This window comes from Martes martes (assembly GCF_963455335.1).
Source record: "Martes martes genome assembly, chromosome: 1".
NCBI lineage: Eukaryota > Metazoa > Chordata > Mammalia > Carnivora > Mustelidae > Martes > Martes martes.
Window position 1 is genome coordinate 107,539,183 of NC_137888.1, and position 17,556 is coordinate 107,556,738.

The window sequence follows — 17,556 nt, forward strand, 5'->3', positions numbered from 1 at the left end:
GCTCGATCCCAGGACCCTGAGATCATGACCTGAGCCGAAGGCAGAGGCTTTAACCCACTGAGCCACCCAGGCGCCCCTATTAGTGGTTTTAGATACACAGTTACCATTAGGTTGTATATAACCTCTTCTTCAAATAGCAGTGTATATTAGGTTGATGGTTGTTTAAGTTTGAACCCATTCTTTTCTCCTCTCCTCCCCACATTTTAGGTATATGTTATTATAGTTTATATCCTTTTTTTCCCCCCAAAGGTTTTATTTATTTGAGAGAGATAGATAGCATCAGCAGGGGGGAGGGTTAGAGGGAGAGGGAGAAGCAGACTCCCTACTGAGCAGGGAGCCTGACACTGAGCTCAGTGCCAGGACCCCAGGATCATGACCTGTGCCAAAGGTAGACACTTAACTGACTGAGCCTTTCAGGTACCCCTATATTTTATATTCTTTTTCTCATGTGAGTTTCTTGACTGATGTTTTTTTTTTTTTTTACAGAAATACTCATTTCTACTACTTTTATGTTTGCTACCTTTATGCTGTCATTTTTTATATCTTCTTCCCATTCAAAGAGTCCCCTTTAATATTTCTTGCAGGGCTGGTTCAATGGGCATGAACTCCTTCAGTGTTTGAGAAACTCTTTATCTCTCCTTCTATTCTGAATGATTAGTTATCTCTTCTTAAGCATAGTGTTTAAGGAGTTTGCTTCCATACAGACCACAGAAAGAGAAGTAGACTTGGAGTATGATGTAAGAACTATTGATGAATCATTCACTTCTTTTTTCTTTAAATGAAGACTTTGTTTTAAAAAATTCAAATAAGGCCAAGTAGACCACTTTCTAGCCACGTATCAAAGTGCATTAGGGATGTCACAGTTACTTTTTGTAGGGGATGTGAAGTTAGAGCCCTTTTCCTGATCTAATAAGAGGTAAACATGGGAAGTCAGGCAGGAAATCTGAACTCACTGAACACCACTGGGACCGAACCCCAGGTTCCATGCCCGGGATAACTATTAGTGTGGCCCAGGACATCGGCTGGAGGGCAGGTGCCAGGAGAGAAGGAGAAAGGTGACAGCCCACGTATTCTGATTCGGGTAGAGCCCTGGACACAAACCAGAATCCAGTCATGACCTCTTAGGAGCCTTGACCTGAGTGTTCATTATGGTTTCTTCAGAAAAGGTTAGGAAACAAATTTGTTTACATGACACGTGAATATGAGATTGCTGCAGGGCCCAAGGTTCGAAACATTGGCAAATCCCATCCAAAGTACTGACTCAGGGAAATCCACATTCAGAATTCAAGGAGATAAAATGGGACATTGGGTCTCAAAACCTGGTAATAGGTTCAGATTGCAATTACAAAACTGTGCAAATTGGCTTTATAGAGAGAGCGCTGCGAGCAGCCCAATCCCTGTAACTCTATAACCTGACTTACCCTGGACCTTGTTCCCTACAGAATGGGTCTGCTCCTACCCTTGGTGCTCTGCACATTGGCTGCATGCTGCAGGGCTAGATCTGTACCGGGGTCACTCCCCCCACCCATCGCACCCGCAATTTTGCTCTCCCGTGGCTGCAATGACTCAGATGTTCTGACAGTCGCAGGCTTTGCCCTTCAGGACATCAACAGGGACCGAAAAGATGGCTACGTGCTGAGCCTCAACCGAGTGAGCGATGTCCGCGAACACAGACAGGCAAGTGATGGTTCCCTATCGTGAGCAGGTGCTTACACAAGCTGAGGAGGACATCCGGGGGGAGGGGACCCCAGAGACACGTGTTGGAAGATGCTTTCCGAATTGGAAATCCTGCTAAGAACATTCCTCTCTTCTCCGCCAGGGTGTGCTACTCACTCTTGTTCTTGGGCTCATAGTTATCCTACTCTGAAGCTTGTCTAGCGTCCCACAGGTTACCCATGATCTTCACAAACATCAAAGACTTTGGCTCTGCCATAAAACAGAGACTTCTTGGCCAGTTTCTGCTTCATGTGGGATGCAGTGAATTTCTCAACCCCCTCTTACAGGTCCTGGGATCTGTGTTCTATCTCACACTGGATGTGTTAGAAACGGACTGCCATGTACTCACTAGGAAGGCGTGGAAGGACTGTGGGGTGAGGTACATTCATAGATCGGTAAGTGCTTGTGTCCAGGCATGCTGCAGAAGCTAGGTGTTCTCTGACCTGGGTGAAGATTGCTCAATGTGTCCATCTCTTGAATGTCCTTCATTATCAATTCTCGGGCAGAGCACCCATGTGGTTATTCTAAGGCTGTAGATCAAACAGCTTAATCAAAGGAGTTTCTGAGCATCCCACTAGAAGTCACGACCCCAGAATTGAAAAGTTGTCCCCAAATGGTTTCCTACCTTCAAGAACTTCCTATAGATTCCGAGCTAGTGTTTGGATTGTGAGAAAAAAGATTTGAGAGGTAATGCTTTGGATATATACCTAAGGAAGACTATAGAAGTATTAGAGAGAGAGCTTCTTTCCTGGTTTTATTTTGCTTTGTTTCGGTGAGCACTAATATGAAATGTGAGGCTGGGGAGAGGGAAAGATTACAGTATGGGAGCTGCCAGAGGTGCTATGGAAGGATTTCCTGGAATCATAGAACCTAAAGGCCTCAGAAGTCAACCTTTTAAAGGGGACTCATGAAGAAGCTTGAAAATAACATAGCTTTCTTTTGATTCTCAGTTATCCTGAGGTTATGTCCATTAATTGACGTGAAACTTTATATTTGGAGTACAGAACTGTGTTTAGAAGTAAACTATTTACTCAGGATTTCTAATCATTTAACCAAATCTGTCAAATTCACCTATCTGGTTTTAAAGAGCAAAAAGTGTTCTTACCCTGTTGTGAATTATATTTAAGGTGGCACTAGTGGCTCTAATATATACCCTAAAAATTGTATACTGATTCCAACATGATAGAAGTTTATTTCTCACTCATGTAAAGCTCAAAATAGAAATTCCTGATCAAGAGGGAGCTTTCTTTCAGAAGTGCCTTGGAGACCCATGTTTCCTCCACGTTGTGGATCTAGACTGCCACCTTCAACTGGTGGTTTCTATGACTGCCAAGCTTCTCTGCATCAGACTATCGAAAACGAAAGAGTATGGTGGATAGGTCACATGGGAAGAAACTTCATGGGCCACCTGGAAATGGTTACAGTCACTTCTGCTCACCTTCCTGTGGCTGCAGCTCAATTATACACAGTCACAGTTACTCTGGAAGGAAGCTGGGAAATATAGACCAGCTGTGTCTCAGAAGAAGGTTGAGTGAATTGTTGAGTGGCTGGAAGTTTCTCACACCCCACACCCCCAAAATTGACCTTAGTTTTTCATTATTTAAAAAGAAAATGTCCGGGGGAACTGGGGTGACACAGTCCATTAAGCATCCAACTCTTGGTTTCGGCTCAGGTTGGTGGTCTCAAGGTCCTGAGATCCAGCCCCACGTTAGGCTCCGTGTTCAGTGTGGAGTCTGCTTGAAATTCTCTCTCCCTCTCCTTCTGCCTCTCTCAAACAAATAAATCTTCAAAAATAAAATGTCCAATCTAATTTTGGATATTTTTAAAAGTCGGGGTTTGTTCCACCATCTCATAAAATGTGTGTTTGTTCCAGGTTTATGGTCGGTGCAAAGCAATATATTATGTTAACAGGCCAGAAAGGATTCTCTACTTATCTGCTTATAACTGTACTCTTCGCCCAGGTAAGAGAGCACTCTGATTTTACTCATTTTAATAAAATATGGAAAAGAGCATTAAACAGAGCTATGCCTAGAGAATACACGGTTCTCCCATCCTTACTTCCTATTCATACAAAGGCCACGTTCTTATATCCAGTATTTGCCTCTCCTGTGAAGTTCATCTTGTACCACTCCTCTTCCCACAAAGAATCTTCTTAAATACACCACTTAAATCCTTTATTATAGACGGTTGCATTAAATCCTACATTTTCAGTCTGATGTAAATGGCTTAATCTCTGCTCTGGTCCCTAGTCCCCCTTTCTAGCTCTCCTGATGTTATTTCCTTGACTACACCAAATTTGTACTTCTGAAACTGAATGGATGCTTCACTATTTTCCAAACACACATTGCACTTTCCAGGCTCCACATGTACTGTTTGCTTCCTCCTCCACTGAGGATGCCCTCACCTGACACCCACTGCCCTTAGAACTTACATTGTTTGAGGGCCCCTGCCGGTGCTGCTTCTTCCACCATGTTCTCTACTCCAGAAAGGAAAGGTGCTCACCTGTTGTCTTTCCTATACAACGTTAGCCTAACCACTCCTCGTGGAACGGAGAGTGGGCTGCCTTGACTTGGGTCTCCTATCTTCTTCCATCAAGCCAAGCATGTCTTCCTTCTTCCTGCCTGCCAAAGCTCTCCCTCCATTCCTATCAAGTGTAAGGAGTCCATAGTATTGTTGAATAAATGAACTAAGAATGAGGCTGAAACTAATGACATTTCAAATATGCACGTGCATTTGTTCTGGATCCTTCTTTGGAAAAAAAGCATCCAAGTCCTGGGCAAATAGGATGTGGTTACTTGGCAGACTATTGTGTGAATATGACTCCCCTGGTGGATCTTTGTTCAAGTGCAGATTATGATTCTAGAGTTGTGGGGCGTGGCCTGAAAGTCTGCATTTCTAATAAGTTCCAAGAGATAACAATGTTAGCTGGTTCTTTTGGGAGATAAAGCAACAGATCAAATATTTTATTGGCCATGCTTTAAGCTTCCTGGTTGCCAAGAGGAGTTTTATATAAATAAACCAGACTAGAACCAACAAGGCAGACTGGGATTTAAATGGATGTCATAGGTGCCAGAGATACGGGAGGTTAGGAAGTGACCCATGGGGATGATGGTGCCAGGAGTGACAAGCTATGGAAACTGCCTCCCAGAATGCCCAAATACATGCAAATCAGCATGCAATTGATCAAAACAAAGTGTTTGCACTACAGAAATAACTTACAGAAAAGTTCCCTGGCCTGACTTCCATGAGAGTTTTGCCACTTCCAGCTTTTTCCAGTCGGAAATGCTCGCTACACCTTTAGCAGGATTATTCTATCCAGTCACACAGTGATTTGACTGATGTGTGTTTTCTGGCTCGCTTGTATTTTCTAACTGGGGAGGGTGTGCTTACCTTCTATGTGTCACTCAACAAGCACTTGCTAAGCACTTACAATGCATTAGATGTTATGTTAGGTGCTGGGGACTAAAAGGTGAATAAGACATGACACTCATGAAATCCCAACATTTTAAGACACTCAGTCTGCTTGACAGAGGCAGTGATTGGTGGAAGATATCTTCACTGAGCTAACTGGGGGCAAGTTTTTGTATCAATATGACACACATGCATTTCTGAACACAATTCTTCATGTAAATACCTTTGTGTGAGGTGAAAAAATCTTGCTTTGATTTTTTTTTTTAAATTATGAAAGTAGTATACAGTCATTGCAGGAAACTCTCTGCTGACTGCTTTCTTTCTAGACAATGTCTTTTCCACTCCCTCCTTGCCGAAATGATTTCTTTTTTTTTTTTTTTTTTTGATCTCTGCCTCTGTGGTAGTCATGATTTATGGGATTAAAAATCATTAAGGAGTTTCATTTTAAAACTTCTCTCTTTGGCATCCACAGTTTCTCGAAGAAGAATTCACACAATGTGCCCTGACTGCCCCTTCCCCACCAACTTGTCAGATCCTGAGTATCTGGAAGCTGCCCTTGAGTCTCTTGCAAAATACAACAGTGAGAGCCCCTCAAAGCAGTATTCTCTCGTCCAAGTCACCCAGGCTTCTAGACAGGTGAGGTTGAAGTGTCATTACACCAACGATGTCTCTCCTAACTGTTCCTCTCGGTTCCTAAGCTGAGGTGAATATCAAGGCACTCCTTTTAATTTGACCTGAAAAGCCTTTTCTTTATTCCCTCCTTGGGTGGACCCGATGTACATCAGTCATGTTTCCGTGTCTGAGTTATGCCAGGGGATTTCCACCAGAGTTGTGGGACTCCATTTTACTTCGTTGGCCTTAAGGTGAGAAGGGAAGTCGACTCATGGTCTCCTTGGTTATTCTACTTAGGTTCACTATTTGCTGCTACACTCTTATATTTAACTGATGATGGTCCATTTAGCAAGTCAATTTCTGCTTCATCTTAAGGCCTGGAATGGATTATGAGTTTTACAGATTAGGGAAAGTGGAGGCTCATTTGCATTTGGATGATGTTAAATCTATCATATAGAGAAAATCTAATCTAAAAACAAATCTACAGGAGGAAAAATCCGCTCAACCTAGGAAGGTTTTTAGAGCCCTTTCAAATCCTTAAGAAGGGAAGAAAAGTATGGTGATTATGATTTTTTAAATGACAGAATCACAATACATGCTTTGATCTTGGTGGGGAGTACAGGGACAGCAGCAGACCTGGGCTGACCATGACTTTGACTGAGGATGTTTGGTTCTCCTAAATAAAATGCTGCCAAACCTGAATCATTTCTCCACATGTAAGATTTGATTTTTTTCTTTCTCAACTCTTGTCTCATACCAGTGGGTGGTTGGCCCTGCCTACTTTGTGGAATACTTAATCAAAGAATCACCATGTACCAAATCCCAGGCCAGCAGCTGTGCACTTCAGCCCCCTGACTCTGAGGTAAGTATTCCTGAATGTCTTCATAATTTAGGATTTGAGTTCACAAATGACCTATATGTACTTTCTGAGCATAAACTATTACATGAGGTATTGTAATGCACGAGATGCATTGTTCCCCTTAAGGAACAATGGACTAAGTAGAGATTGTGCGGGTTCAGGTACAACAATAAGGATTTTACTTTATCATAATTGCAATTTTCGTCAGCAATATGATGACTTTGCAAAAAAAAGATCATAGACACTGTAAAACATAGGCAGATCTTCTCAGTGGTTTATGATGCAATTATCATAATTGCAATTTTCATCAGCAATATGATGACTTTGCAAAAAAAAGATCATAGACATTGTAAAACATAGGCAGATCTTCTCAGTGGTTTCTCAGATCTTCTCAGACATTCTATCCGAACAAATCCTGTTACATTTGGAATACACCATGGTATTCTGTTCCTCGGACCGCTCTTATGAAGGACAAAGAAGTCAAACAGGCCTTTTTTCAAAGAATGTGTCCACGATGGGCAGGGAACCTTGAAACCATCGGAAACACACCTGGTGGGAAATATCAATTGACACAAAGTATTGTGTAGCACAATCAGGCAAAATGAGTCAAAAGACTTTTTTCTCCTTAGTTATACTAACAGCTTTATTAAGATAATTCACACATCATAAAATTCACCCTTTAAGATATACGGTCCAGTGGGTTTTTTAGTATATTCACAGAGCTGTGGACCATCACTACTATCTAACTTTCGAATATCTTCGTCAGCCCAAAAAGAAACCCCTTACCCATTAGCAGTTGTTCCCCTTACCCCACACCCAAGTCCCTGGAGCCCACTAGTCTACTTGTTGTCTCTATGACTTTGTCTTCTTCCAGACATTTCATGTAACAGAATCATGGTGTGTAGGTCCTTTTGTGTCTGCCTTTTTTCACTTAACATAATGTTTTCAAGGTTTATCTGTGTTGTAGCATGTATCGGTGCCTCATTCCTTTCTATGGCCAAATAATAGTTCATTTGCATGGATGCACCAAGTACTGCTTTTCATCCAATAGTCAATGGCTGTTTGGGTTGCTTCCCTGTTGGAGCTGTGATAAATGATAGTGCTAGGAGCATCTGTATACAAGTTTTTATGCCTACTGTCTTTTCGTTTCTCCTGGGTGTATGGTCTGAAGTGGGATTGCTGAGTCACACTTCACGTTTAACCTTTTGATGAACTGCCAAACTGTTTTCCAAAGTGACTGCACCAGTTTTATGATCCTATCTGCCATGTATGTGGGTTTCCATTTCTCCACATTTCTGCTCATACTTATTATAATTATCTGTCTTTTTTAAAATTATTATAGCTATCTTATTGAGTATGAAGTGGCATCTCATTTTGGTTGTTACTTGCATTTTCTTCATGGCTAATGATGTTAAACATCTTTAATGTACTTATTGGCCATTATCGTATATATATTCTTTGGAGAAATGTCTATTCAAATCCTTTGCCCATTTTAAAATTGGATTACTCATTTTCTTATTGTCGAATTGTAGGAGCTCTTTACATATTCTAGATAACAATCCCTTAATCCCATATATGATTGTAAAGATTTTCTCTCATTCTCTGGGTTGTCTATTCATTTTCTTAATGATGTTCTTTGAAGTACAAAAGGTTTTTTAATTTCCATGAAGCCCCTCTTATTTATTTGTGTCATCACTGAATGTGTGTTTGGAGTCATCTCTAAGAAATCATTGCCTAATCCAAAATCACTAAGACTTACTCCTATGTATTCTTTGAAGAGTTTTCTAGCTTTAGCTCTTAGGTTTAAGTTTGTGACCTGTAGTGAGTTAATTTTTTTTTTATATTGGTGAGGTAGGAGGTTCAACTTCATTCTTCTTCTGCTTCTGGATGTCCATTTGTCCTAGAATTATTTGTGGGAAAAAAAAAAAACAATCATTTTTTCCCACTTAAGTGTCTTGGAATACTTCTTGAAGATCACTTGGCTATAAAAGTCAAGGTTTATTTCTGCACTCTCAATTTTATGCCATGGATCTATATAGCTATTCCTATGCCACTATTTCACTATCATGAATATTATAGCTTTGTAGTAAATTTTGAAATTGGGAAGTGTGAGTGCTCCTATTTTGTTCTCTTTATTCAAGATTATTTGGGTATTCTGGATCTGTTGCATTTTCATAATAATTTTCTATTTTTAAAAAAGAAGTTAGAAATGTGATAAGAATTGCACTGAATCTGTAGGCCAATGTGGGACATACTGTCATATTAACAATAGTAAGTCTTTCAGTCCATGAATATGGATTGTCTTTCCTTTTGTTTAAGACTCAATTTCCTTCAACAATGTTTTATAATTTTCAATGTTCAATACTCTCTTACTTGTATATCTAAATATTTTATTCACTTTGATGCTAAAATAATGTATTTGTTTCCCTTTATTTTCTTTTTGAATTGTTTCCTATAAGTGTATAGGAATACAATTGGTTTTTGCATACTGATCTTGTATCCTGGAACCTTGCTGGACTCATTTACTAGTTCTAATAGTTTTCTAGTAGATTTCTTAGGATTTTCTACATACAAGGTCATGTCATCTGCAATTAGAGATAGCTTTACTTCGTCCTTTCCAATCTGCATGCCTTTTAATTCTTTTTCTTGCCTAATTTCCCTGGCTAGACCTTCCAGTATAATATTGAACAGAGGTGGGAAGAGTAGACATCCTTATCGTATTCCTGGGGAAAACACTGAGTATTTCATCATTGAATATGATGTTAACTATAAGTTTTTCATGGATGCCCTCTTAAGTTGAAATAGTTCTATTCTTATTTTCTGAAAAAATTTTTTAATGAAAAAACAGTATTGGGGTTTATCAAATGCTTTTTCTGAGTTAAGGAGGTAGCCATGGTTTTCTTCTCCTTTAATCTGTCGTTATTGTATTAACAATGATTGACTCTTGTATGTTAAAACAAGCTTGCACTTTGGGAATGAATCCCGATTGATCATGATGAATAATCCTTTTTACGTGTTGCTGAATTCAATTTGCCAGTATTTTTTTAATAAGATTTTCCACTTTTATATTCATAAGAGATATTAATCTATAGTTTTCTTGTGTTTTCTCTGCCTGATTTCCATGAGTTTAATATTGGCCTCACAGAATGAGTTGGGAAAATTTCCCTCCTCTTCTATTTTATTTTGGAAGAGTTTAAGGATTGGTGTTCATTCTTCTTTAAATGCTTTGTAGAATTCAACAGTGGGCCTGAACTTGTCTTTATGAGGAGTTTGGGGTTTTTAGAAAAGAATTATTATTAATAATTCTATTTCTTCACTTGTTACAGTTCTATTTAGATTTTCTGTTTCTTAAGTTTTGGTAGTTCATGTCTTCCTAGGAATTTGTCCATTTCATCGAAGTTACTTAATTTCTCAGCATACAAGATGTTCATAGTATTCCCTTCTTATTTCTGAAAGGCTAAAATTTAATTCCAATTTTAATATATGAGACATTTTTTTCTTGGTCAGTCCAGCTAAAATTTTGTCAATTTTATTGATCTTTTCAAATAATCAACTTTCAGTTTCATTTTCTGTTTTTGTAATCATCTAGTTAATTTTTTCCTCTCTGTTCTTTATTATGGCCTTCTTTTTGTTTGCTTTGGGATGAGTTTGTTTTTATTTTTGTTTTGTTTTGTTTTTCTGTTTTTTCTGTTTCTTAAGGTAGAACGTTACATAAGTGATTTATTATTATTTTTTTTTCTTAACAATAGCAATTACATCTACAGATTTCCTTCTCAGCAATGCTTTAGCTGAATCTCATAAGTTGTGTGTGTTTTGTCTTGGTTTCTATTCATCTCAAAGTATTTTCTAATTTTCTTTGTGATTATTTCGTTGACCAATTGGTTATGTAGGAGTATGTCATCTAATATTTGCAAAATTCTCCAATATTTTGTTATCCATTTCCAATCTCATTCCATTGTAGTTGGAGAACATGCACCATATGATCTGAATTCTTTTAAATTAATTGAAGTTTGTTTTAAAATTTAGTATAAGGTATATCCTGGAAAATGTTCCATGTACACTTGAGAAGGGTATATATTGTACTGTTGTTAGGTGGAGCATTCTGTAATGATTGGTTTATAGTGTTGTTTAAGTCGTCTCTTTCCTTGTTGATGTCCTGCATAGTTGTTCTATCCATTACTGAAAGTGAGATTTCCACCTATTACTGTTGACTTGTTGTTATCTCTTTTGAATTCTGTCAGTTTGGCTTATGTTCTTTGGGGGTCTGTTGTTAGGTACATATATATTTATGGTTTTTGTGTCTTCTTAATAAGTTGGCCTTTTTATCATTATAAAGTGTTTTTCTTTGTCTCTACTAACAATTTTTATCTTAAAGTCAATTTTGTCTGACATATGTATAGCCGTTCCAGCTCTCTTTTTGTTATTGTTTGCATTTATATTTTTTCCATCTTTTTACTTTCAACCTACATGTGTCTTTGTCTAAAATGTGTGTCTCGGGGCTCCTGGGTGGCTCAGTGGGTTAAAGCCTCTGCCTTCAGCTCAGGTCATGATCCCAGGGTCCTGGGATCCAGCCCCGCATCAGGCTCTCTGCTAGGCAGGGAGCCTGCTTCCTCTTCTCTCTCTCTGTGCCTGCCTCTCTGCCTGCTTGTGATCTCTCTCTCTCTCTGTCAAATAAATAAAATAAAATAAAAAATCTTTAAAATGTGTGTCTCGAAAGACTTGTATAATTATTCAAGTGAATTTTCTCAAGGAACAATTGGGAAAACATTTTCACCCTATTCTGTAGGATCTCTTTTTCTCACTTGTCAATAACATCTTGGACAGATCCCATAGCATTCTGGTCATTATCAATAATAAGGACAATTTCACTTAGGTAATTAAAGTTCACTTACAGGTCTGAAAAAAAAAATCTGTTCAGTCAATTCTGAATCAAAACTTCTATCTTATATCCAATGCAAAGCTTTTCTCTTTTTTCATAGCTTCATCCTGACTCAGAGCTTAGGACCTGCTGTGAGAAAGGGGGTCAAGGTCTATTCTTTCACTCTTTCTTCCCTCTCTGTAATCTTTTGTTTAATTCTTGCTCTTCCAAGTTCCAAGAAGAGTGAAAGAGGAGAAGAGAGAAGAGCCCAAAGTCTTTTTTATATAACTGCAGTTTTGGATTTCTCTTGGTCTACACTGGCCCTCCATAAGCCAGGTTCCAGAGCTGGTTCTCTCAAGTGGTACAGGTGTGGTTTCATCCAGAGGTTCTTTCCTGGCAGGATGATGTGTTCTCTAGCTGACTTCTTGGAACCACCCCTTCTCAGATTCAGCCCCCACAGATTTTAACTATCACTTTAGTGTGATAGTAAACAAGTGATTTACTCTCACCTATTATTATCCCTTCTCTGGAATATTGTCCCTTGGGAAGGTACTTTCAAAAAAGCCCTACCTATGGCATTTGCTTGTCTCAAGAAATTCACACATTTTTACTATTCCAAACAGTGGAGATAGTATTCCCTTTCCCACCCTTTTTCCTTACCCTACCATAGTAGGCTGCTTTAGCCAAGATCCTGCCTTCAGAATGCCCTGAGAGAGAAGCAGATAACAAACATCATAGCCCATATGTCCCAAAACTCTAGGGTTCCCATGTTAAGCATGTCCACAAGCTCCCTTTTTGTGGTTCTCTCTAGATTCAGCATGAATTAGAGTAGCTCAGCAAATTCTAGTCAGAGTGGAAGTAGCTAGGCTCTACTTGGTACAGGTAACTGCAGTCTCTCCAGAAGCTTCTCTTAGTGTCCCCTATATGATTTGGTGAAGAATTAGAGAAGGAAGAGGCTGAAGCACCATTCTCTGAGGACTTTCTACACTCATGGATTTTCCCATCATAAGGAACTTCAAATCTTCTCTTTACATAGTCTTCACATGGGTGATAGGGTATTCAGGCAATCCATTTAGATACATTTTAGTATATTCCATGTGAATATTCTTTCTTAAGAGTTCTTCTTTAGAAATTGAGGCAACATTTTATTATAATATTCTATTTGACCTTAAATATATGTGTACTCTATGTCTCTAAAATTCCTCTTCTAGGAATTTACCCTAAGAAGTAACTAAGAACTTGTTAAATAATCAGAAGAATACTAGTTAATGATTATAAAAAAGATCACAGAACACTATTTAATGCCATTAAAGGATTTTCACAATATATTACTAAGTGATGAGAAGGAGTTATAAAATATGTAATGTAATCCTATTTATCTAGAATAAAAATATATATGCATAGGAAAAAAGGTTAGAAGAAAAGAAATAGTTACCTTACATGCAATTATGAGTCCTTTTTAACTTTCTGTTTATCTGTATTCTAAATAACTATTTATTATATTTGTATAAAGAAAACAAAATTATTTTATTTTTAAATAAAGAGAAATTGAAGGAGCTTAGAGGAATTTTGTCTGAGAAGAGAAAGCTCTGGGTGGAACGTACATAAAAGGCCACTACTGTGTGCAAAATGAGAGCAGGTGTTCAAAATGACCCAAGGGTAGAAGTAAGACCAAGATATAGATGTTCTATAGACACAGATTTCTGCTCAATACAAAGACTTTTCTAATGGCTTGTTCCTCAAGAAATCCTGAGTTTAGGGACCCCTGGGTGGCTAAGTTGGTTAAGCATCCAACTCTTGATCTCAGCCTAGGTCTGGATCTCATGGTCATGAGTTCAAGCCTGGCATTGGGCTCAGCACTGGGCATGGAGCCTACTTTAAAAAGTACATCCTGAGTTCCACATAACTGGAGGAAATTTAGCTTAGTTTGGGTGATTGGCAAAAATGATGTAGAGAGAATTGGCTCAGGGCCTGCCCATAACATTGTAGGCACATAAAAATGTTGATTAGCTGTGGGTCTACACAAGCAGAAAACAAGTTGATTTCCATTTCTAATCACTAATAATCATAATACTCACAGAATGTTGTATTTTCTCTGTCTGTAGCCTGTTGGTCTTTGCACAGGTTCCGTGACTCAAACACCAATGGAAAAGTTTGTCTCCGTGTCTTGTAACTTCTTTGAACAACAGGTATTTTTCAATCTAATTTTTTGTCTTCTCATTGAACAAGAGAGCAGATAATTGATTTCCTAAAATCCATGATCACCACTTTATTCAGGCTGCCCCAAGGTCACACCCACAGGGTGGCTGGTTAAAGACCAGTCATATATTTTTTTTTTCCAGTCACAATGTGGTCCTACAGAATAAATAAGACTCCTTCAGAAATAGAGATATCCTAGCTCAGATGGCTGAGGCCTCTGAAACATTAAATCCAGTGTCCCAAAGACCCTCACCCTTTCCCAAAGTATTTGCCGAGTGTTCACTATGAGGCAGCCAGCTCTCATTGAGAGGGTGATTGAGACAGGCCACCTTGTCCCAGTCCTGCTCTGCCACCTATGAGGTGTGTGTGACTCTGGGCAACTTCTTACCTCTCTGAGTCTTGGTTGTCTTGTCTGTAGAATGGGGTTGCAACAACCACTGTGTTCAGATCCCTGTGGGAAGCAATGAAAGGGACTAGAGGAAGGGCCCTGTGTGGCGCATGGCATTGAATAAGCCATGAGTAAAGATGACTGTGGCTGCACTACTGGGATGGTATGACAGCACCCCAAGGTACTTGGAAGAAGTCATTCAACCCCTCCAAACCATTGTTCAGCTCGGAGTTTGTGAGGCCTGTAGTCTCACATACTCTGTTGTCTGCTTTTGCTTCTTTTAACCCTTTAACCCTTTAAGCAGAGTTAAATCATCCCTCTAGCTGGTCTCCGGAGCTTTGAGACATTCCATCAGAAAGTCCCAGAACAGGCTTAGCTTGGTACTAGCCATGGTAGGAGTTTTTCCTGGAAATGTTCCCTTATTTGAAAATGTTCTTATTTTAGGGCCCTGCCCCTGGAGGGGAAGCTGATGCTGCTAATCAGGGACCAGCACATCTCCCTGGGGTGGAAGAATCTCAGCAGAAGGTTGTAGCTCCTACTCCTGGCTTGCCCCCCAAAGCTGTGCCTAAAGGATCTGTCCAACACCTCCCTGACTTCGATGATGAGAAGAAGCCCGAGGATGCTGAGGAAAACCACCATGCTGAGGCCTTCCCTGTGAAGCTGGATCTCACCGCAAATCCTCAGGGAGAAAGATTGGATGTGTCCTTCCTTTTCATTGGGCCTGCGGAGCAGAAGCTGCTTGTCCTGCCTTTCCCCAAGGATGAACGACACTCTGCTGAGTGCCCAGGACCAGCCCAGAAGAATAACCCTCTTATCCTCCCACCATGAGAACCACATAGAGAATTCCATGGGGGGTATAGTGCCCTGCAGGAGAAGAGAGGTGCTGGGGAAGGGAGATAGAGAGGCAGTTCAAATGTAGAGTGACTAATAAAGTACAAATCTGACTCTCTTGGTCTCATCATGTTCTCTGGAAGTGTAAGACTATACTGCGTACTTGTACATGAGGCTTCATCTCTTCTGAACCATCCAGGGTCTCATACCACGGACAGACACTCTCTGCATCCCCTGTCTTCAGCCTCTCCCTCTGTAATCTTACTGACTTTCAGCTAAGTCTCTGCTATAGGGTCTGCCATACTTAGGAATGCCCTCTTCTTTCTGGGCAGGAGCACACTGTGATTCTTTTGATCAAAAGGAGATGAAAATTGAAGGATACCAAGAGACTGGGATTCATCAGAGTATCATTCTCCCTTTATTCCATAATTACTTCAACACCAAGTATCAGTCAGATACTGTCTGCACAATCTTCAACCTGAGGGTGGAATTTTGTGGCTTTTTTTCTGACCTGTCCGAGTAATCTCCGAGTCCCAGAACTTGATAAACTCACCTATCGATAGGAGTAGTTGGAAGAGACAGTTGCCTGTGGTCTGTGGTTGAGCCTGGGGAGAACCCAACATTGCTTCAAGTTGGGGAGCTTTCTGGCTCCTGGAATAGTTTTGCTCCTAGTAAATATTCAGGACCTGATAACATTCATTCCCAGTTTTATTATTTAAAAAATAATAGATATGTATATACTATATATTGTACACATGTATGTTTGCGTGTGTGTATATATATATTTACACAAATATATGTAATATATATTTACACAAATATATGCATATACATATACATACACATATCTTTTGAAATTTGACAGGTGTTATGGGTTGCATTGTTTCCCTAAAATACATATGCTGAAGTTATAACCCCCCAGTACCTCAGAATGTGGTTGTATTTGTATACAGGTCTTTGAAAAGGTAATTAACCTAGAATGAAATCATTAGTGTGGGCCCTAGTACAACATGGGCCCAGATGAGCCCAGGAACACAGATGAGCACAGAAGCAAGACCATACAGGGACACAGAGAGAAGGTGGCCAAGGAGAGAGGCCTCAAAAGAAAGTAACCTGCTGACAACTTGACCTTGGACTTCTAGCCTCCAAATTGTGTGGAAATTAATTGCTGTCATTTCAACCACTCAGTTTCTAATACTTTCTTATGGCAGCCCTAGCAAGCTAGTACAACAGGGAATTTGCAGGTGTAACTACTGTGTTCCGGCCCGGCACTGGTTCTTAGAAGAGGCACATAGGCCTTGACAGCATTCATTTAAGAGAAGCAGACAATATTCACACGCTGTTAGTCTTAGCTGCTTCCTGTAGGAAGGAAAAATGATGGAGGAGAGGCGTCATGCTGAGTGTTAGAACCTGTCTCACTCAAGAGTCTAACAAGAAACACAATGCATCACTAGCACTGTACTGACCTTGAAGGTTCAGCAAAGGAAGGGGAAGAGAATGCATGGCTCGAGAGAGCACACCTAAATCTCGGCAAAACTGGAGGAAAAGCTTATCTTCATCCCGGGAGTCCTTCCCTCCCCTGCCTTTCCCTCCACCTGCATTCAGCTCCCCCACAGGCCCTATGTATTGGGTTGGCCAAGACAGCAAGAATAGAAGGCTTAATGGAGGAGCTCAGCTCATCAAAACGTACAAGTTTTTGTGCTCATCTATAGCCATCTCCCTGTCCCACCCCGGTTCGAGTCCCCGTAGTAGGAACTTGGCCAGATTCCATACCATTCCTGTCATTCTAAAATTCACTGAAGAGGTTCTCCTTCGGCATTCAAAAGCTAGTGTCACTGATACTAAAAGCTCAATATCAAGCACAATTGAAAACATGTGTCTTCCATGGTTAGCCCTTGCTAGGCCAACCTGTGACTCTGGGAAGTGAGGCCTGATTTTTACATACCCTCCCCTTTCCTTCCCTCTTCCAATTCTTTTCCTCCCTTCAGGGTCTGTTTAGAGTCCAGTGGCTCTTGACTGTGAATATATATTGGAATCACCTGGAAGTTTTCGAAGTACCCACACCTGGGTCCACCCCCCAGGAGTCATGATTTAATTGCTCTGGGGAGAGGCCTAGGCATAAGAGTTTTAAAAGCCCCTCAGGTTGTAAGGGCCTATTCAGCCAGAGGCCCCCCCCACCCCCGCCCCAGTTGAACTGCCATTTTGTTGTTTATGCAGTAAAACTTAAATTGACCCTGCCCACCGCCCCCCCCCAGGGGAACTTACTTAAAATCAAGTCTGGGAAACCAGTCCAGGTAACAAAGCCCAAATACAAGGGTGGGTCAGGTCAGGTGGAGATAACAGCCCAAATGCAGGGATGAGTCGGGTCAGGTGGAGACATCCAATCAGTAAAGCGTGCATACTGTCTCCCTAGTTACCAAGGAGTATGGGCCCCGCCCTTTGGGCATCTTTTGGGTGCCAATTCTGACCAAGGTGATAGGCTCGTTCAAATATCTACTAGGGTAAGTTGTAATTCAATTGGTCACTTAGCATGACTGTGCAGCTTTCTCTGTGTGTTACAATTTCATTGGCCACCTGTGCGTGGCCAGGCCCAACCGCATGGCCTTTGCCCTTAAAAGCTAGTCTGTGAAGCAGAGAGGGGTTGCCCTCTCTGTAAGAGGCGCGGCCCCGAACGTTCGGTTT

At 40.4% G+C, this 17,556-nt stretch overlaps 1 protein-coding gene across 1 annotated transcript; it reads left to right on the forward strand.

Annotated features, from left to right (window-relative positions):
* Positions 1–1,255: 1,255 nt before the first annotated feature.
* FETUB (fetuin B) lies at positions 1,256–14,987 on the forward strand. The gene is made up of 7 exons (XM_080805926.1): positions 1,256–1,677; positions 2,004–2,111; positions 3,590–3,677; positions 5,600–5,763; positions 6,500–6,601; positions 13,562–13,645; positions 14,488–14,987. The coding sequence occupies exons 1-7, from the start codon at positions 1,444–1,446 to the stop codon at positions 14,869–14,871; spliced, it is 1,164 nt and encodes a 387-aa protein (XP_080662052.1). The 5' UTR covers positions 1,256–1,443; the 3' UTR covers positions 14,872–14,987.
* Positions 14,988–17,556: the final 2,569 nt, after the last annotated feature.

Bases quoted from the DNA above. Each gene is read 5' to 3' on its own strand.
- FETUB (XM_080805926.1), top strand. From the start codon at position 1,444: ATGGGTCTGCTCCTACCCTTGGTGCTCTGCACATTGGCTGCATGCTGC. The intron at 5,764-6,499 runs GTGAGGTTGAAG...GTCTCATACCAG, and splicing joins TCACCCAGGCTTCTAGACAG to TGGGTGGTTGGCCCTGCCTA. The intron at 13,646-14,487 runs GTATTTTTCAAT...TTCTTATTTTAG, and splicing joins GTAACTTCTTTGAACAACAG to GGCCCTGCCCCTGGAGGGGA.